Here is a 22366-nt window from a genome sequence, read left to right on the forward strand (position 1 = left end):
TCTAATCAGCTCTCTTCTCTTTTTCCACAAGAAAGAAAGCTTTAGTGAGTCAGACCCTTAAGATTTATTCATACCAAGAATAAAACATTTTTTTCCACATGGAAAGCCTGTTAGGCGGCCACACACATATAGGCATTCCTGGTGCTGTAGTTTGGATGGAGTGGGGCAGAAATGCCAAGCACATGGGTGTTTTACAAGATACACAGGTAGAATGATCTATGCAGTTGAAATGAAAATCATCTCTCTGTTGGAAGTTTGCTAAGTTTCTAAAGCTTATTATGCTCCTACCTCAATCAAAAGAGCACAAAGTAATGATGAATTAACTCCTGTGAGAGACTTTAGACATCTGTTGAAGAAAATTTAGTTGCATCTTTTCTGCGTTCTGATTCAGAAAAACTTTGTTTCTTTATATTTAAAGCATCAACCTCAGTTATTTCTGAATTTCCCTCTTAACACTTCAGAAATAAGAATTTTTGGCTATGCATCCCTGAGTATTGGGTTTTTTTCTTGAAGCTTCTAAAGTGCATTGTTGAAGTTAAGACTAAGACATGTACATTTCCGCAACCATGCCAGGGCCACTTTTCAGCCATGCTAGAAAGTGGCCATAGTGTGCAGCTAACCCATGTGCTAATCGCAGCGCTGGCCACTTTCTAGCATACCTCTGTAACATGACTCCTTTAGAAAATGAAGGATCAAAAATTCCCTCGACTGTGATTTAACATTCTGTTTCTATAAATGTATTAATCCCTGATGTAATTTGGGCAAACTCCAAATATAATTTGATGAACTAGCGTACAGAGTTTAAACATGGACCTCACCTCAACTGGCAGCAAATGTAATCTGATCAACAGAGATGTTACTTTCTCCTATCTAGACACCACAGTGTTTTGAACTGTCTAGAGCTTCTTTAGCACACTGCCTCTTTAAAGCCAACATATATGATATGCAATAATCGATGTTAGACAATACTAATGCCTGAACTAGTAGATGTAATGTATTAGTAGAAAAATAGACCCCACACCTCATTTTCCATAGTTTTAAATATTTTGCTTATCATGGCTGCTACTTGAAGTTCAAATGTTAAGTGATTATCAATTATAACTCCCAGAGCTTTTAGGCTGGTCTCCAATTTATAAGTAATATGGGAAAATTAGGTTCTTACCTTGGTAATTTTCTTTCCTTTAGTCATAGCAGATGAAGCCATTACGTATGGGTTATGTCCATCAACCAGCAGGGGAGATAAAGAGCACTCAAACTTTCACAGTGCCCTCTTGGTCAGCTAGCTCCACTGCCTCTTCAGTATTTGAAGCTTCCAAAGCAGTATGGCAAACCGCAATGGGAATCACAAGAGCTTTCCTCACAGCGAACGATGGCCCATCACAAGGGCATGAACTCATAAAGGAGGGAATGCACATCCTCCTGGAGGGAATAAACTCATCCTCCTATTTATAGAACTGGAGGGGAACACATGCGCCTCCTGGAGGGAATGAACACATCCTCCTAAATTTAAACTGAACATGAATCCTGAAGATTGTTTTCCAACTTTCTCCCAAGGAAGGAACTTCAGGAAATTAGAACAGAACCTGAAAAACAGATTCACAGCATACAATCATACAGGGAGGGCTCATGGCTTCATCTGCTATGACTAAAGGAAAGAAAATTACCAAGGTAAGAACCTAATTTTCCCTTCCTTGTCATCAAGCAGATGAAGCCATTACGTATGGGATGTAACAAAGCAATCCCTAGATAGGGTGGGAACAAGCCACACCACGTGCTAGCACTTGTGCACCAAAACGCGCATCCCTCCTGGCAGCCACATCCAGCCTGTAATGTCGGGCAAAGGAGAGCTTAGAAGCCCATGTTGCTGCACTGCATATCTCTTGAAGAGAGAGTGCTCCAGTTTCAGCCCAAGAGGAAGAAATCGCTCTAGTAGAATGTGCCTTAAAGGCTACAGGCGGAACCCTGCCGGCCAGCAGATAAGCTGAAAAGATAGTTTCTTTGAGCCAGCGGGCAATAGTGGCTTTAGACGCTGGAGACCCTCGGCGAGAACCAGATAGCAAAACAAACAGATGATCAGAAGTCCTGAAAGAGTTAGTAACTCACAGATACTGCAGCAGAGTCCTGCGCACATCCAAAAGGTGCAGCTGCCCAAAAGATTCTGGAAACTCTTCCTCTGAAAAAGAGGGCAAGAAAATAGGCTGGTTTAGGTGAAAGGCTGACACCACCTTAGGCATAAAGGAAGGCACGGTCCGAACCGTGACTCCGGACTCTGAAAATTGCAGAAATGGGTCTCTACAGGACAGCGCCTGGAGCTCTGACACCCGTCTCGCCGAGGTAATGGCCACCAGAAAAACGGCCTTCAGTGTCAAGTCTTTCTCCGATGCTCGCCGAAGCGGCTCAAAAGGAGATGCCTGCAGGGCTTTCAAAACTAGCCCCAGGTTCCAAGCTGGACAGGGTGCTCGCACTGGAGGTCGGAGCCGAAGCACCCCTCTAAGAAACCGTGCCACATCTGGGTGAGCAGCCAAAGACACGCCTTCCACCTTACCACGAAGGGAGGCCAACGCTGCCACCTGTACCCGCAGGGAATTATAGGCCAAGCCTTTTTGTACACCTTCCTGCAAAAAGTCCAGAATCGGCGAGACAGGAGCCCGCATTGGAGCAATGGCTCTGGAAGCACACCAAGACTCAAACAGGCACCAAATCCTGGCATAAGCCACGGAAGTGGACCGCTTGCGGGCTTGCAGGAGAGTGGAAATAACTTTATTGGAATAACCTTTATCCCTCAATTGCGCCCTCTCAATAGCCATGCCGTAAGACCAAAGCGGCTGGCGTCCTCCATGGCTACCGGTTCCTGAGTCAACAGGTTCGGTACCAGAGGTAACGGCAGAGGAGCCTCCAGGAGCATCTGTCGGAGGTCTGCATACCAAGGTCTCCTTGGCCAATCCGGGGCGATGAGGACCACTTCTCCTGGGTGCAGCCAAATCCGCAAGAGCAGGCGCCCTATCAAGGGCCATGGGGGAAACACATAAAGTAGACCCGGAGGCCAGGGTTGAGCCAAGGCATCCAACCCCGCCGAGCGAGGATCTCTCCGTCTGCTGAAGAAGCACTGGACTTTGGTATTGGCACTTGTCGCCATTAGATCCATCACGGGCTTGCCCCATTTGGCACAGATCTGCAGGAAAACTTCGTCTGCCAGATTCCATTCTGCTGGATCAATCTGATGCCTGCTCAGATAATCGGCCTGCACATTGCTCTGACCTGCAATATGAGCTGCCGACAGACACTGAAGATGCAGCTCGGCCCAGTGGCAAATCAGTTCGGCCTGCGCGGCTAGTGCTCTGCACCTCGTTCCGCCTTGTCGATTTATATAGGCCACCGTTGTCGTGTTGTCCGACATCACTCTGACAGCCAATCCTTCCAGGGTCACTTGAAAGGCCAGAAGCGCCTGAAACACCGCTTTCAACTCTAGGCGGTTGATGGACCACTCCGACTCCTTCTGGTGCGGGGGCCAAATCGGTATGTGTAAGTAAGCTTCTTTCAGGTCCAGAGACGTGAGAAACTCTCCTGGCTGTACCACCGCAATGACGGAGCGCAGGGATTCCATGTGGAAATGCCGCACTCTCAGGGACTTGTTCACTTCTTTTAAGTCCAGAATAGGGTGAAAGGACCCACCTTTTCGCGGCACCACAAAGTAGATGGAGTATCGGCCGCAGCCTTGCTCGGTGGGAGGCACCGGGGTCACTGCCCCTAACTGAATCAGACCTTGTAAAGTCTCCTCCACCGCCACCCGTTTGACGGCAGAACCGCATCGGGACTCCACAAACACGTCTCTTACTGGGGCGTTGAATTCTATTCTGTATCCATCTCTGATCAGGTCCAGAACCCACTGATCTGAGGAAATCTTGGCCCACTCCTCGACAAAGAGGGAAAGCCGTCCTCCGATGACAGGCATCGAGGAGAGGGCCGGCGCACCATCATTGAGAGGGTCGCCCCTGAACTCCTGGTCTTGAGCCACCGGCTGCGGAACGCTTGTCCGAGCGAAAGGAGTTCCTCTGCTGACCATGGGCACGTGAAGTGAACCCAGCAGAACGCCCCGGGTGGTACCTTCTAGCTTCACGGAAGAGAGGTCTGTACGAGGAGTGGACCGCCTGGCCCTTAGAGGAAGGTCTCTGCCTATCTTCGGGCAAGCGCTGGGGTTTTGGATCACCCAGGCCTTTCACAATTTTCTCCAACTCCTCACCAAATAGGAGAAGTCCTTGAAAAGGCAACTTCACCAACCTTTGCTTAGAGGCCATGTCCGCTGCCCAGTGTCGTAGCCACAGACGACGGCGAGCCGCCACTGCTACTGCCATTTGTTTAGCCGAAGCTCTGACAAGGTCATAAAGGGCATCAGCCAGAAAGGACAAGGCCACCTCCATCCGCGGAGCCACATCCAAGAAGGGCTCCGCTCCATCTCCGGGCTGAGCCACTGCCTGTTGCAGCCAAGCTAGGCAGGCTCTAACAGCATAACAGCTGCATGCAGACGCCCGAACAGTAAGACCTGCAATTTCAAAGGACCGTTTCAATGCTGTTTCCAGCCTACGGTCTTGAGCATCCTTCAGGGCAACACCTCCTTCAACAGGGAGGGTAGTTCTCTTTGTCACCGCAGTGACTAGGGCATCCACTGTAGGTATTTGGAAACGAGCCATATGTCCCTCACGCAGAGGGTATAACTGCCCCATAGCCCTGGAAACTCTCAAAGATCCCTCGGGGTCAGTCCACTGAGCCGAAACAAGCTCTAGGATGGAGTCATGCAAAGGGAAGGCCCGAGCAGCTTTCTTGGTACTAGCCATCCTGGGATTACCCAAGGAGGCCATGCCACTGTCAGGATCTTCAATCGAGAGGGCCTGCAGGGTATCTGAAATAAGCGCTGGCAGCTCATCACGGTGGAAAATCCTCACCGCGGAGGGATCATCCAGATCCTGTGGTAAATCCGCACCTGACTCTGGTTCCTCAGACAAAGAACGTCTGTCAGAGTTCTCCGAATCCTCACACCCCGACCACGGGGGGGGGGGGGGGGGGGGGGGGGGGGGGAAGGTGCACCACAATCTGAAGGGGAATTAACCCTTCTGCGCTTATCTTTAGGCCAAGCATCTGGGAAAAAAGCCTCACTGGGCAGTCCCAGGCCAGAATCCATCGGGGGAGGGGGGCAATCAGAGGAGCCTCAGGCGACCCTTGAGGAAGGGCTGTTTTCATCATGTATGCTTTAGGCAGCAAAAGCACAAAATCCGGGGAGAAAATCTCACCCTGGGCACCAAAATCCTGTCCGGTTCTAACCACTCCTGAAATAACCTCATCTCGAGGTGCCCCACCCGGCTCAGGTCTCTCAGTGTCCACGGAGGCCGCGCCATGTGGTGTAAGCAAAATGGCGCCCGCTGCCAGCTCAGAGCGGGAAGAAACATCGCTCGCCATGCTCGGGCCGGCTCCTACGCCAGTACAGCACGATTTACAGAGCCCTGCTGCTGATTTGCGCTTGCCACAAGTGGAACAGCGCTTTACACTGTCCGCAGCCATCGCCGAAAAACGGCGGTAAAATCCAAGATGGCGGTTTCGCGCCAAAATCGCCCCGATCGTGGGCCCACCCCGGAGGAGTTGGAAAACACTCTTACCTCAAAGGATCTAGTGTACAACTACGATCCTGCTGAAAATCAGGTCAAAAACCTCTGTTCCAGCGTCTCTGCGTTTAAAAACGCGACGCGACTTTTTTTTTTTTTTTAAGCTGTGAGGAAAGCAGAGGTATTGAAGACTCCGGAGGCTCAGATGAGTGGGAAAGGCAGGGAAAGGGCGAACCTATATGCCTGCATCCACTGTTGGTGGGTAAGGACAGGGAAAGCAAGGCAATATGTCCACATCCACAGATGTATGGGTAAGGCAGGGAAAGGGCTAACCTATGTGCCTTTAAAGTGAGGCTGCTACAGCCTCCAACACCCCGTTTAACAACTGGCAAGCCAGGAACCACCTCCCGGCAGATTTTTCTGGAGCTCGAACAAGCTGCAGCCACCCTGCTAGGGGAGATAGAGAATACTGAAGAGGCAGTGGAGCTAGCTGGCCAAGAGGGCACTGTGAAAGTTTGAGTGCTCTCTATCTCCCCTGCTGGTTGATGGACATAACCCATGCGTAATGGCTTCATCTGCTTGATGACAAGGAACAGTTATTCCTAACAGATTGATAATGACAGCTTACTATCAAAAATTTAGTTTTATCCCTATTTAATTTAAATGCTGCAGCACATAATTCCAACATTTCTAGCCCCTGTTTAATAAGTGCCAATATATTGCTAATGTCAAAAGGAATACATATAGTGACATCATTGGCGTTGATGAACAAGTAGAATCCCAGGGCAGTCAATCTTTTCCCCAACTGAGCAATCATGATATTAAATAAAATTGTGAAAATAAGCAAGCCCTGCAGTACACCACATTGCAACCTCCACTCAGATGTAAAAAACCCCAGACAATTTCACTCAATAGGATCGGCTCTCCAAAAATCCTTTAAACCAGTTGTAAACCATACCACTAATACCAAGAAGATGTAACAACATATTATGGTCCACTATGTCAAAAGCACTAGATGTGTCAAACTGTAGGATAATCATTTTTTTTACCGTAACTAACATCTTTTCTTAATTCAGATACAAGTGTCGCTACCACAGTTTCAGTGCTGAATTTCAGTCTATATAACCTAACAGAGAATCATGGAGGACTTCATGATCATCAAGAAATTCCATTAGCTGCTACATTACTATCCCCTCCATCACCTTAAATAGGAGGGGAATAGAAGTAATTGGTTGATAATTAGATCTCACTCCTCTTAGCTGCTGTGTTTTTAGGAATAGGTGTAAGCACAACGTCATCACCTTTCTCACACAGGAAGAGGCCTTGGGATAGCATATTAACCATATACTGAATAAGGTATTCTATAAATTCTAAAGGGGCCTCTTTCAAAAGAGAAACTGGGGCACACATCCAATAGACAAGAAGATGAGTATCTTGATAAACTCGTTACTGTAGAAAGTGAGGGAGGAGTGTAAACGTTGACCAAAATCTGTCCCTTATTTTACCTTCTCCTGTTAAAAACTGATTAACTACAAAATCCAATGGTTCACAACAAGGCTATGGCAAAGAGTGCCTAACATTAACTATTTTCTCTATAAAATATTGAGCTACATCTTCAGCTGATAAAGATTCCCACCTTGGAAACTTTTTTTTTTTTTTTTTTTTAATATCTCGGGGGGGGGGGGGGGGTGAGGACAGAATTGGAAACAATCTGGAGCAGGTTGGAGGTAGAGAAAGGATGCTGCTAGACACACTCCTTTCAACCAATCCATCTATACTGCCCTGGACCTAGCAAAAGTTCCCCAAGCACAATATGCGGGAGAAACATTTTTTTTGTTTGGTTGATTTTTTTAAGCATGACCATGGTATACCTAATGAACACATTAAAATGCATTTTAATGCAGTCTGCAGTAATGGTTTCTGTGTGAGTTAATACCCACACTGAAACCATTTGAACACTGCTTGGTCAGTAAAACTGGGTTAAAGCTGCAGTAATGCTTTGTGCATTCCCCTCCCCCCCCCATACAATAGTATAGCACAATAGGTTAGGTATACCATACTTCATTGAGAATCAAACCAGAGCAGTTTACAAAAACAATCCAGAATAAAAGAAAGGAACTAAAATGCTGAATAGGATAGGAAACTGACACAGTATACAATCCCTCACTCAACCCAGTTAACCAAACACCAGCTAAAAATATTGGGTCTTCAATTTAGTCATGAATTCTTCAACATGAACGTCCTTTGGTAGCTAGTTCCATAACAATGGGGTAAAAAAAAAAGGCAGTCTGGTAGTATCAAGAATGCAAGAGCTAGGAGGGAAATTACAAGACTATTTTCTTGCAAACAATGTGTACATGAAGGTTGATAAGGGATAACCAGCAAAGATAAACAACCTGGAGTGTGTAAGCACAACAGGTTAACAACAGAATTTTAAATTGATAACGATATATTATCAGCAACCAATGTAAGCGAGCTAACAAAGGGCTCACCTAGCCAAAGCAGCAAGTACAAAGCAGAAAACGAGCTGTGGTGTTCTGTAATGTTTGTAGGCGTTTGAGCCTATAATTCGGAATTCCTGCCCATGATTTGGAATTCCTGCATAAATAACATTATAATAGTTTATCTTAGAAAATAATAAAGCATGAAGAAGCATATGTAAAGACTCAAAAGAGAAATAATGCACAGCATGTAACTGCCTCAATGTAAAGAAGCCTTAGCAACCCCTACAAAATAAAGCCTGAATGTCTCAAAATTAATTAGCAGCTCATGCCTAATAACTCACTTACTAAGGTAAACAAGACAATTAAACATACTGAGTTTATATATACTTACTCCCCTAAAGCCCTAAAAGAAATGCAGTCTCTCTGGGCTTCCCAAACCTGTTCTGGCGACCCCACAGCCCACTGGGTTTCCAGGATACATCTTTTGCATGGTCATTGTGGATAGATGTTCTGGATTTAATTTTAGGTGTTGGGGGTCCATTAGACCCCCATATATGTTATTTAAGCATTTTGTCTATGCCTTTTCCCCCAAAATGAGTTACATTCATTTACAAGACATTTTCCCTCTCCCTAGTAGGCTTACAATCTAACCCCCTTATTTACTAAGCTGTGCTGTAAAGTCAATAAAGCGAATGGGCTGTGTTAGCATTAGCAATCGGCTTGGTAAACTGGGGGGGCAAGTTTGTACCTGAAGCAATGGAGGGTTAAGTGACTTGCCCAAAGTCACAAAGAACCACAACGGGATTTGAACTTGTTCCAACTCGTTCTCTGCCCACTCCTCTATTAGACTGCTACCACTTGTGGGGATTGGGGATCCAACAGACCACAAGGGATTTTTTTTTTGGGGGGGGGGGGGGGCGGGTTGTTTTGGGAAAGGAAGAGGAGTCCAGCATGATGGATTTATCTTTTTTTTTACTAAATGTCTCCCTTCCTGTCAATGTGTAAAACCAATGGGTGGCAGCAAAAAACAGCTGCCATATTACTGCAGTGGTGCACACTTTTTTTTCTAATAGCACACATTTTAATGTAGCAGTATTTCACATGCTATTTGCTTAAATGAAGCGCTAAAATTGTGTGTTAGGCTTATATTAGAAAGCCATGTGCCACGAGTCGTTTACTGCATCAGCTCCTGGGGGGGGGGGGGGTTATTGGAATGCCTTGCAGCATTTTGATTAAAAATAAAAAGTGTTCCCACCTACCAGTACAGACACTAATAGACTTATTCTGCTTTCCCCCTCACCAACCCCACCCAAGACCCCTGCTGAAACCATTACTTGTGACAAGGGTAAAGTGGATGAATGGAGCACTCAGCTATGTTCAAGAGACATTCAGGGTCTTAAATTCTATACTAGTATTGTTGTGCCAGCTTTGTGATAAAACTTAGATTGCCATGGAGACACAAGACATTTATCTTAATGTCTACCTATCAACAAATTTCCATGCATCATACAACAGTAACACTGAGCAATAAGATGCCATCTTGTTTCTAGAACTGCTCCATTTGATAGTGGATACAGGAAAAAAAAAGGGGGGGAAAAACAAAACAAATGGCAACAACAAAATCAACCAGAATTATTTTTCTCATAGAAGAATTTGTATGTTGGTTGATTTGTTGCTTCCACTTCAGTTCTATGCCTCTTTTGTTTTTGCTCCATTTGGTAGTGGAGTCACACCGATCCTCTGTATACACTACAAGGAGTAAATTCAGGATTTCCTATTTCCATTTACAAGCAACTATGGCCAGTGCAAAAAGAGTAAGTAATGTAGAAATACAGAATATTCATTTATGGGGTATTACCTTAATGATTATGAAATATTCTTTTTCTTATTTTTATGAAACATATTCAATATGGACTGAAACAATATACTAAACATAACCCTATTTATAGCTACAAAGACAAAGCCACTTACATTTTTTTTGGAAAAAAAAATTAGAGTCAAAAATTAAGGAGCTATATTTTCACATTAGACACCTCTGCCAAGCCTTCTTTGTGTCTGCAATACACTCAAGCAAAAGGTAATTATCATAACAGGTTGGGGCCAGGTGCACAACCTATTCTTCTCATAAACAAGGGTGAGCCAAATGTGTTAAAACATTTTTCCCCATAACTGCTGAAGTCCTCATTCTACCTTTATATAAAATCTGATTCTGAATACCACATGTGGAGTAACCCCAATATTTTACAATACCAGGATTTGAAAAACCTAGCTTTATTTTAGAATATATTCATATTAAGCCCCAATTTACTAAATACTTAGCATGTCTACTGTACAGCCCATTGCATAACACTTTCTATGCGCTAAGCATCAGTAAATAAGAACCAAGCTGTTTAACACATTAACATGGCACTCAAAGTTCAATGTGCCATATTAACAGTTACGCTTATTACCTGTGATGTGGAATTTAACATTAAGGGATAGGGAAGAGGCGAGGAATGCATCCTACAAATAATGCAGGTTTGGTTATCTGCTGCTTCCTCAGCTAATGCAGGAGTTAACGCATATTCCGCACTAGCAGCTGCAACCACTGCCCCAGACTGGTGGCACAGCTGCCTTTCTTCAAGTATCAAGACACACCCTACAATTATCACAGAGGTTATGCAGTTATGTGCTTAACAGCAAAACCTTAAATATGGTTCAGTAAATAGGAGTCTAAGTACTGAACCCATTCTGGTTATTTTTGTTCCAAAGAGTACAACACTGCATGCCTGTGGTCCAGGCAGATATGCTTCCTTCATCTGTTCCATATGAGGGAGGGAGGAGACGCACTCAAAGAGATAAGGGAAAAGTGATATAAATTGTATTCAATGGCTCAGAGTTATGACCATCCTAGAATGCCACATAAAAAGATGCCTACCTCAAACTTCTAAAGAATACACCCCTCAGTATTTAAGCTACAATGCAAATATTTTAGTTGCTTGAGACCATAATTACGCTATTTGCAGAATACGTTCATTAACTCTGTAATCTGGGTCTTATCCTGAAGAATTGTTCATTGTTTAATCATTACAGGCGTTTTAGGGATAAAACTATCAGTGATGGTACCACTGACATGGAAGGTGCTGCCACTGCTGTATGTTGCTGTAAATGTGGATGTTTTACAAAGAGTTTTGTTGTCTAGGCAGACTAAGCAAATGGTAATTAATTATAAGTTTTAGTGTGTGTGATATGATTATGCTCACCTTCTTTGTAAACTGCAGTGAAATTGTTTGTGATAGTGACAAGTACAATTATCATTTGGATCAAAATGCTTAAAATAAAATACTATTTGGGTAAAATTAAGCCCTAAGGCAACAGAAAACAAACAAGGTACAGTACAATCTCATTTACCCAAGCTATCTTTGGAACTGCTTAAGTTAAAATAACTGGTGGTGAAAAAAATGTTGAAAGATTGAGAGGTGTTTGAAAGCAAACCCTATTGCTGTCTTAGATCTACCTTCCATGACACCACAAACCTGCAAATATACAGTACTCCTTAACATGAAATTCATGTACAAGCAGAAAAGAGTCTATTTTAGGCTCACATAAGCAGGGCAGTATAGGATTGATTTCAAATATCAAAGTACTCCAATTACTTTGTGTATGTAAACTGGTAGGCGTCTAGATCACATCCCATGCTGATAGAATCAAAACTAACAACGGAGCTGAAGATCATAGAACATAGGGGCCAATGCTGATGCTCAAAGACCAGGCGCTAAAGCTCACAACACAAACCCCATAGTGCAACAGCGGCATAGAAAACTAATCAATGCTCAAAGCAAATGATATTCAAAAGTTAAGTATGGAAAATCTGCACTATGAAACCAAAAGCAAGGGGAGGAACATGCCTGGCACATGAGCACAAACATTTTACAAAAAGCGCAGCTCTTGTGCGCATGCCCGGACAAAACTGGAAGTGCAAGCACACTGGCTTTCTTTTGTGCCTTTAAATATGAGCTTTTCAAAAACTCTGCACTTAATTTTTTGAAAGGCTCACATTTAAGCTCAGAAAAACAGGCACCAATGTGTGCTTTCATTTCTGCTTGGACTCGAACACATTTGTTTCTATCAGCGCTTAGAAGAGGCATGGGCTTCCTTCCACTTCCAAAATATAACAAAACTGGAATTTAATGTAAGAAATCAAAGAAATCCTCTCCACAAATAGCTCTATGCTGTCCCTCAGCTGGTGGTAACGTTTCACCATTATAGACCACCATTTGATTTGGGCATTGCAGCAATGTCATCAGAGCATTGTGAAGGAATACTACCTGACCTCATTTGCTTCCATTTAAATGCATTTCAATATAATTTGTGGCAATGTTTAGTTAACACCCACATTCCAGCCCTTTGAGCATTCTGTGCACATCAAGTGCTAACCAATTCTTAGCAATGGTATTTTGAGCATCGGCCCCCATACATGTCCGCATAGGTTGTACCGACCTCCTAATTTATTTAAATTTAGATCAAAAAGAGCCATGATCCTTACTCAAATTATAAGACCCACCCCAAAAGGTTAGCTGTACAAAAAGCAGAACTTTAAAGCAACTATGTATGTTTGAAATAGAATTTCTACTACTACTATCTTTCTAGGTTTTTTTCTGGCACTTTGTCCAGGGTCCTACAAAAATGATACATAAAATGAACAATGGTGCAAAGCCAACTGAGGAATCACAGCTATTTAGAACACAACTGGAGCTGAGATTATCGACCCTGATTTCTATGGTGACAAAGAACATACTCAGAAGGATCAATATGACAGACAACAGTGAGGGTAAGCTAACTGGATCCCTGTCTTATACAGGCAATGACAGAAATCCAAAATATTAGAGCCACCTATGTTAAATAACTCAAAAAAGGTTTCCCAAACAGTACTTCCACAACAGCATAATAGAAACCATCATTTGTGGAAGAACACGATGCTGCAATCAGCAGTCTAATACGTCTGCACCACTGAACACAATCACTGGTCCAAAAAAGTCTCACTAACCTCTGTTAATATTTCAAAAATATTTAACAATATTATTGCTTTTTTTTTATAATATATCCAAACGTTATCTTCAAATACCCAGATTCAACTATTCCATTAAATATAATAGGCCAAACAGTTGACTTATACTGAATATGCTGATGTATCTAGTAAAGAGTCAGCCTGTGGCACAACTACCGTGTTTCCCCGAAAATAAGACACTGTCTTATATTAATTTTTGCCCCCAAAAATGCGCTAGGTCTTATTTTCAGGGGCTGTCTTATTTTTCGGGGAAACATCGGGGTTGGCCCACCCGCCCTCCGTCGCTCCCGGAACTAACCTTAAACGCCTCCTTTCACCTTCGCAGCAAGCAGCAGCAGGGCAGGCCACTCCTTCCTTCCGTGTCCCACCCTCGCCTGACGTAACGTCCGCAAGGGCGGGGCACGGAAGGAAGGAGAGGTCTGCCCTGCTGCTGCTTGCTGCGAAGGTGAAAGGAGGCATTTAAGGTTAGTTCCGGGAGCGACGGAGGGGGGGTGGAGGGGGGGTGGCCCGGGAGCGGCCTTGTCCGGCTCTCGGCGGCCCTGCTTTTAAACAAAAATTTGCTAGGTCTTACTTTCGGGGGAGGCCTTATATCTACCAATTCAGGAAAACCTCTACTAGGTCTTATTTTCGGGGGATGTCTTACTTTCAGGGAAACATGGTATATGCAGGCACTTTGTCCCTGGAGGGCTCACAATCTAAGGGCACTGTTTACTAAGGTGCACTAACGCTAGAGACACCCATATATTCCTGAGTGTGTCTAGTGTTACCGTGCGCTAAATTTTAGCGCACACTAAAATGCTAGCATGCCTAAAGCACGGCCTAGTAAACAGGCCCTAAGTTTCCGCACATGAGGCAATGGAGAGTTCACAAGGAGAGTTCCAGTGTCACAAGGATCGGCAATGGAAATTGAACCCAGTTCCCCAGGCCACTGCACTAAACATTAGGTTACTCCTCCACTTTATCCAGCAAACAGCAGTCTCAAGCAGTCTGCATACACTGAATATGATAGTTAAAAGAGAATAAGTGAAATTGTTAAAATATTTTTCAAATATTAACAAAGATGGTGCATATGAATTTTTAACAAATTGTGCTGCTGCTGAAGGAATACATGATACCTTTTTTTTTTTTTAAGGAAAGTTGGTGTTTGTGAATTTGTGTTTGTGGATATTTATGTGTTATTGGGGCTGGTTTTTAGGCTATTTTGTCAAGGTACACAAAAACACAACCCAGATATTTAAAAACGTATGCTTTTTGTTTCAACTGAACAGAGTTCTCATTCATATATGTAACCTGAACTCTATTAGCTTTAGAGTATTTAGTAATCCCCAGTCTGCAATAGAGGGAATGTTATTGTTGCGTGTAGTTGCAATTGCATTGTTTGTAGGGCCCTAGTGCAACATACATATAAAAAAAACTCATCAAAGTTTTATCTTTGCAGTAAAATGCATTTAATTTGTACTAAATTATGTATAATTCAATTACATGCATAAAATATACACAGCCCATCTCAAAGGATGCAAAAATTACATAAAGATCTAAAAAAAAAAAAGGATTATCATTAAATTCCACAAACTGACTTGAATTTTGCTAACAAATCAGAATGAAAATACAACTGAGGAAACAGTCATCATTACTACCCTAGATTAACCATCTTCACTTAGTAAACTAAACCTGGGAAGATCTCCCAAGGAGACATGTCGGTCTGCCTCGCCTTTCTGATCTGAGGGCACCAGACTTAATAGCACCTGCCCTCTTGAAATATTTCTTGATTTCTCAACCTGCACATAACCTATTCAAAATATATTAATAGAATTAAATTGAAATCAAATTTAAATTTTAAATATGATTTTAAAAGTGAATTAGGAGATTAGTCTTTTGGAACATCCAAAATTTCTACTGGAAATCCAGAAGGGGGAAGTGGATAAAAAAAAGTCTCTATGATTAATAAGATTAAATGTTTCTCAACTTGTGCTTCAGCCAACAGAAGTCGAAGCCCACAGATGTGAACTGCTTTTTTCCCCCGGTTATACTGAAAGGAGCAAGGAGTTTACAGTATTTTCCGAAACGGGGAAACTGTATTTGGATCCTAAGGGTTCACCAAATTTTACTCTCAGCGTCTGCTCAGGGACCAAAATAGAAAGCTCCGCATAACATACGATCGATTGTATACAAACATATTGACTTTTTTTTTTCCAACGCCGTGCTTATATGAAAGCTCTGGGACGTTAACAGCTAATACTAGTATTAAAGACAAAAGATATTAACAAGAATTTGTCTCCCTCTCTGAAATATGAGTGTTTAATCATGATTACGGTTCTAAGTCACAGCTTATTAAGGTCACTGATTAGGTATTGAATAATCGGCTTCTTATTACTCCAGGCACAGATTGGTGCTAAGCCGGTGTACTTGGACCACTGCGTTATTTACTGTTTTACTAACGGTTAGTACCCACTGGTGGAAGAAAAGTGCGGACAAGAACGAGAATACTGTGAGGTTTCTTCCTTCATCGCTCCTACTGACATACTGTAACGCTAAGAGAATAAAGATGACAATTACTTTATTGTAAATGCCATTCTTGGTATTTCTGCCAGCGATCGATCACCCCGGTCCTCCCCGTCTTTTTTCCAGCGCCCCCCCCCCCCCCCCCCCCGTGGGTTTCCTCTCACAAGAGGTGGCCGTCTTCCTCTTACGGAGCATCGGCACCCAGGATAAGCCGCGGAAGGGAGAGCACTAGGCAACGAGCCACAAGAGCCGGCAAGCAACAGCGAGGGTTCTTAGGATCAGGCATGATGACAGCATGAGCCAGTGCCCACAGCAAAGGGCTAGAACCGGGCGCAGAGGAACACTCTACTACGGCAGGTACTGCTGCTCCCTATGTGAAACGGAGATATAGATACTGCCACCGCTGGGAGCTCGGCCGTGCTCCGGGAGAGGGATGCACCCCGGGGTCGGTACTGTCTGTTTACCTCATACTGGATATACTGTTTCCTCCACTCGGGAGTGATATGTGCCGACAGATGCTCTGCGAACTTCATTTCCGCCGCTCACGATGTCAGTGATGCCAATTCGGTTCTCCCGTACATGAGGTCTGAATGTTGTCTCTTCCTCCGGCGCGCTCCACTCCCCGACTACCTCAGAGCTCCTACTCCTTACAGCCTCCCTCCCGCCGACTGCGGCCCAGCCGCCATCTTACTGCCATTCACTGAGCATGCGCCGACGCCCCTTACCTGACGTAATCCCCATGGTAACCACCAGTTCTGCTGCTACCGGTCGAAATACGAAGAGGCGAGTTCATGACGCTTTGGGCGGTACTAGACAAAGAGGGGGCGTGGACACAAGCCGCTGGTACCCGCATTGGGTGGAGCCTGACGCCAGTCTACATTTTATCTGTTACTGTTTGGGCTGTGTCACCACTGAGGGGCATGTTTGTTCTGCCCACGTATTGTTCTTTCTTAAAGTCACAGTGGAAGCTTCGCGCTTCTCCCTCTGCCTGGTCTGTATTATGTAGAAGGAGTAGGTCTACCCAAATGCTTCCCAGCCGCATAGGCACCACCATTTCAAAATGGTTGGGGGCGCCATAATACAAATGACTACTGGCATGTTCAATATCGAAATTGCTCATCACATCACCCATGATCCTTATATCTAGGTTTAATAGTGGTTAGTGCAATGGACTCTGATTCTGGGGAACTGGGTTCGATTCCCACTGCAGCTCCTTGTGACTCTGGGCAAGTCACTAACCCTCCATTGCCCCTGGTACAAAATAAGTACCTGAATATATGTAAACCGCTTTGAATGTAGTCGCAAAAACCTCAGAAAGGTTTATCAAGTCCCATTTCCCTTTCCCTTCCCTTCACAGAGCTGCATAAGTTTAGTAGCACTATAGAAATAGTAGTATATTTTTTTCCTTCTCTTAACTACTAAACGTCTTATTTTGGCAACACATATGTAATTCCCCATTATATGGGGGTTACTAAGTAGTGTCAGCTCTCTGGAGTCCCTAGGTGGGACTGGGAGGAAAGTCCTGCCCAAGGGGAGTAGTGTTGAAATAGGTTGCAGAAAGAAAATGGGGTGAATAGTTGATGGATAAGGGAGGTGGTGCTAAAGGTGATAAAAGCTCCTGTTTGGGGGGAGAAGTGGTCTTTGGTAAATTTGCAAACTGCGGAATTGGGCTATTTCTTGCTCCTCCCAGTGTTTTTTTTTAACGCCTGCAGGCCAGTGGCATAGCCACAGGTGAGCCTGGGTGGGCTGGGGCCCACCCAATTTGGACTCAGGCCCACTCAAAATCCTGCCAGCTGAAGGCTTCCACCTCCTTGGGCAACCAGCGCTTGTCCAAATGGCAGCCGGCACCACTTGCCTTGAGATGATGCCAACAGCAACCACTCTGCACATGCTCAGTTTTTGCGTATGTGTAAGCACTGAGCATATGTGGCCTGCTGGCATCATCGTCAACTCCAGACAAGCGCTGCCAGCTGCTGTTTGGTATAGTGCTGGCTGCCTAAGGAGGAGGAAATCTTTAGCTGGCGGGGTTTGGGGATCCCACCAGTGCAGGTATTTCATATTTTGGGTTTGCTGGCAGCTGGGGGGGGGGGGCAGTCAGAAGAGAGCGGAGTGGGGTTGGGAGGAGGGCATTCCATGCCCACCCACCTTGGGCTCAGGCCCACCCAAAATTGGCCATCTGGCTACGCCCCTGCTGCAAGCCGTGCCTTTTTGGGCTATTTTTGTCTGAGTTGGGTGATTTTTAATTGATGCGGCCAGTGGGTTGACTGCTCTTTTACTGATCGCCTTCATATGGGTCCTATTGGACCAATAGGAGGAGAGATCTGGCCCTGTTCAAAATGCTGCACCGCCGTGTGCCTTTTTTTCTCTCTCTCTCTCTCTGTCTCTCTCTGACGTGCCCCGCGCCCTGCAGCAGCCATGCTTCTCAACTGGAGGTAAGGCAACTGTGAGGCCCAAGACAGGAGACACATTGGTCAGAATGGTGATGGCTCTGGTGGCGGGTCCCACCTTCCTGCTCAGGAGAGGGGGATCAGCGGCCGCCACCAGAGAGGAGGAGGAGGCAGAAGATGGCCCAGTGATTGAGTCTGGGAGGAGGGGGAGGAAGACAGAGAAGAGGGGGAGAGAGCCCAGCTATGAACTGCTACATCCACATTGTTGTGTTTTATTGATGGTAGCATTTTTATTTAATCTCACTTATATTTTCAAACATGCCAGCTTGTGCAGCATACGGATGTACACAGAGAAAGTATAATAATGGAATAACTTTTCATAGGTAGAGTAGTGCTTTGTTATAAATCGTTGTTAGTGTGTCATTTGGAGGGTCTGGTTATAGGAACACCCTAGCACTGTTATATTTGTGCAGAGATTTTTTTTTCTCCTGGTAAAGGGCCACTAAAACAGACATCATGTTATGAGAATCAGGTGCTCAACATTCAGAGTTTCTATTTATTTATTTATTTATTTACTTATTTATGACATTTATATCCCACATTAAACATGATTTAGATAAAAACCTGGGAGATGGTTTGTGGTGGGAACTTGCTCCTTTTGTTTTGTGGATGGATGGGTGGGTGGATGGATGGATTGTGTTAATTATGATTATGATGATGGTGCTGATTATGCCAATTATGCTGATGATGATTCTAATGATTGTGATTATGTTGCTGATGATTATGGTTACCTTATTAATATTCATATTGAACTTATTAATATTTATATTAATATTGTGCTACTTATGGGCTACTTTTGGGTTGGAAAATTTTTCACCATCTGGCAACGCTGGTCTTTGGTTGCCTGTAACCCTGCCTGGACCCTTGAAGAGAGGGGGGGGGGGATCCCAAAAGTGGCTCAATAAACTCAGGCTGATTAAGGAATAGTTCCCGCCCCACTTACTGGTAACTGTGAAGGAGTCAGAGCTGAGGATGAGTAAGGGGAACCTATCCCAAAGCAGGAACCTGAACAGAGGAAGCCTGTTCAAGGCCAGGGTGCAACTCCAGAAGAGCATCTCTGGAAGCAAGAGAGCCTAAAGGGCCTGTGCCTGAGGGAAGCTGATTGAAATCAGAGGCATTAATAGCAGCCTTGGATTATTATCAGCCCTGGGGTAGGTAAAGGACAGGAGGTTTTCTAAATATGTAAATACTAAACTTTATTAAGAAAATCAAGTTGGAGACAAGCATGGTTTCAGAACGTGGTTCATTCTCAGGGGGACAGGAAGAGTACTTATGGAGTTACACTGAAACTGTTTGGCTGCCATTTTCAGAAAGTTCAGTAAAGTTGAATTGTATTAAATCAACATCCTTGGAGTGTTGTTTGGTTCATCAAAGTGGGAGTGAGGATGCTTGCTCCCTGGACTGGTAAGAAGCCTCACTTAATTTTCCCAACAGCCCTGGATCTTTATTCTGGACCTTGACCCACTCCCAGGCTCAAACTAAATGGACTGTGTTGAGTAGCGCATGTGGAGTGAGCGGAGTGTGACGTGGAGGGCAGAGAAGGAGAAAATAAATTGTTTCCCTGTGACCGGCTCAGGAATGATTGGAACTGAGCTAGTGAAAGATTTGGCGGCCGTGACCTGGGTTATATATATAAAACTGCCATGCCAATAAAGTTATCTGAATCTGAGTTTATGAGAGGAAATGATCACTAGGACTGTTAGATGTAGTTTGCCTTGGTGATAAATTCAGATAATATGTTTCTAGGTGTTTAAACTAGAAGGCAGGGGTGGCATATAGACCCAGGTCACTTCCAGTGGTCACCCCCAGCTAAAGACAAGATGTGACAGTAGTAAAGAATACAATTAAAACGACAATCTTAGCAAATCACATCTTACCAATACAGCAAGAAATGAGACCAAACCAAACCAAACAGAAGATGAGGCTGCCACAGAAATTAAGCTGGAAACGATGACCACAAATGCTCGCAGTCTAAGCAACAAAATTCATGATCTGCAAGCCCTGATGTTAGAGGCAGATTTAGACATTGTTGCTATCATGGAGACATGGTTCAATTATTTCCATGAATGGGATGCAAACACACCAGGCTACAATCTATTTAGGAAGGATAGAGATGGTCGTGAAGGTGGAGGAGTAGCTCTGTATGTAAGAAACAATATTAAAGCGACTGAAATGCAGGGGGCCTGGGGAAAGGAAGAAGCAGTGGCGTTCCTAGGGGGGCTGACACCCGGGGCGGATTGCCGATGCGCCCCCCCCCCGGGTGCAGCACCCCCCGCCCCCTCGGGTGCAACGCGACCCCCCCCCCCCCTGGCGAAGCGCGACTATCCCCCCTCCCCTTACTCTGCTATCCCAATCCCTGGTGGTCTAGAGGTACCTCTTCGGGGCAGGAAAGAGCCCCTTCTTTCCTGCCCGGAGCTTCTAGCTGCCCTGCATCCTCCTGTCCAGTGGTGAGTCCGGCTCTCGGCGTTTCAAAATGGCCGCCGAGAGTTGAAGTCTCGTGAGGCTGCTTCAACTCTTGCTCCCTCTGCCCCGTTACAGGAAATAACCCATTCCGGGGCCAGAGGGAGCGGAGAACGAGTGTTGCCGACAGACGCGCGGCACCCGGGGCGGACTGCCCCCACCGCCCCCCCTTAGTACGCCACTGGGAAGAAGCGATATGAATCACCTTGAAAAGGGATGATGGAACCTCTGTCCATATGGATGTTGTCTACAGACTTCTGACACACTCGGAGGAACTTGATAAAGATCTGGTTACAGATTTCCAAAAGTTGCTCTCCTGGGATGTCTGTGTGGCCAGTCTACTAAGAATACTGGCTCCTCCTACATCCCAATGGCTTGATTTTGTGCATTTTTCCCTTGGGACTTTTTTTTTTTTTTATTGGACCAAAAAGATAAAGGCACAGAGCACACAAACATCTAGCCATTTAAAACAAAAAAAAAGAAGTTTTTCTGTTTTGAAAATGGCTATATTCCCCCACTTGAATTGTGGACATTTTTAGCAAAACATTCAAAGTAGGACTTAGACATCATATCAAAAATGCCCCTCCATTTTACTGTTTTGTTTGGGGACCCACAGTAGAAATGGAGGAGTGGCCTAGTGGTTAGTGTAGCAGGCTTTGATATTGGTGAACTTGGTTCAATTCCCACTGCAGCTCCTTATCCTTATGGGCAAGTCACTTATCTCTCCATTGTCCCAGGTACAAAATAAGTACCTGTTTATAATATGTAAACTATTTTGATTGTAACCTCGGAAAGACAGTACATCAAATCAGTGAGGACTTTTCCCCTCCCCTCACATGGGCATTGGTTAGCTTTCTCTCCCCCCTCCAATAGGTGCACACTTTTCCACACCTATACACCAGTGGTGTAGCCATGGGGGACCTGCCCCCCCCCCCAATTTCTTTTCAAAGTTCCCCAAGGTCTGCTGGTTTGACTAAAAATTAGCATGTGCGCGAGGGAGGGGGAAAGCAAGGCAGGCAGCACAATAACTAATATTGCCGCAGCAAAGCCTCTGCTGGTAGGGCTTGGGGACCCCTGCCAGTCCATGTATGCAGTGGGAGTTGAGAGTGGCGGGAAGGTGAAGCTAAACTGGTTTAAACTGGCTCAAAATTATCACTGCCAGCACAGTAACTGTGATGCATCCGGCCCTCTCTCTCCACTGCCAGCCATTGTAGGAAGTAACACAAAATCCTGCAATTGAGCACTCAGGCCCTCATGATCAAAAGCAAACTCCGGCGCTAGAGGCTGTTAACGCCATACTAGCGCCAGAGTTTGCAGCCCACCCATGATCAGAGCCCTCGAGCGCCTGAAACAACGCACTCGAGGGCTTTTAGCGCAAGTAGCATGTAAATGCATGTCAAACAGGGCTTCCAGCATTCATCCCCAATGATCAGCGGCCAGCGCACCAAAGATTGGGTCGCTGGCCGCGGCAAAATCAACGCCAGCTCTGAGCTGGCGTTAGACTTTGCGGATCATTGGGGAGGAATGGTGAGCCCTGTCCAGCATGCAGTTGCATGCTGGCAGGCCCCTGTTCCCCCCCCAAGCAAACGCAAACGGGACTGGAGGTCCGGTGGACCTCCGGTCCCCCCGACGATCCGAGCCCCTCCATGCCCAGGGAGGGCTGGAGATCCGGTGGGTCTCCAGCCCCCCCCCCGAACCCCCATAACTCGTGGTGGCCGCCTCCGGCCAAACGCTATCCCACCCTCCTTCCCACTCAGCGACAGGGGGGGGCTGGAGGTTCGGTAGGTCTCCAGCCCACCCCAACTCCTCCCCCCCCAAGCATTCTGAATCCATGGTCCCCCCAGTGTTCTGATTCCCTGGTGGTCCGTGGTC

General features: G+C 45.2%; 1 protein-coding gene across 2 annotated transcripts in view; it reads right to left on the bottom strand.

Moving 5' to 3' along the window:
* XPR1 (xenotropic and polytropic retrovirus receptor 1) overlaps positions 1–16393 on the bottom strand; it is a 373461-nt gene extending 357068 nt beyond the window's left edge. The window contains exon 1 of one of the 2 annotated variants that reach the window (XM_030206951.1): positions 16313–16393. Coding sequence is in view for 1 of the 2 variants with exons in the window: in XM_030206950.1 (XP_030062810.1) it covers positions 16052–16120 (69 nt within the window). In the remaining variant the exon portion in view is untranslated. Of the gene's footprint in view, positions 1–16051; positions 16266–16312 lie in introns of those variants that run through there. The other variant, XM_030206950.1, reaches the window with a different exon arrangement.
* Positions 16394–22366: the final 5973 nt, after the last annotated feature.

This window comes from Microcaecilia unicolor, chromosome 6, assembly GCF_901765095.1.
Source record: "Microcaecilia unicolor chromosome 6, aMicUni1.1, whole genome shotgun sequence".
Classification (NCBI taxonomy): Eukaryota; Metazoa; Chordata; class Amphibia; order Gymnophiona; family Siphonopidae; genus Microcaecilia; species Microcaecilia unicolor.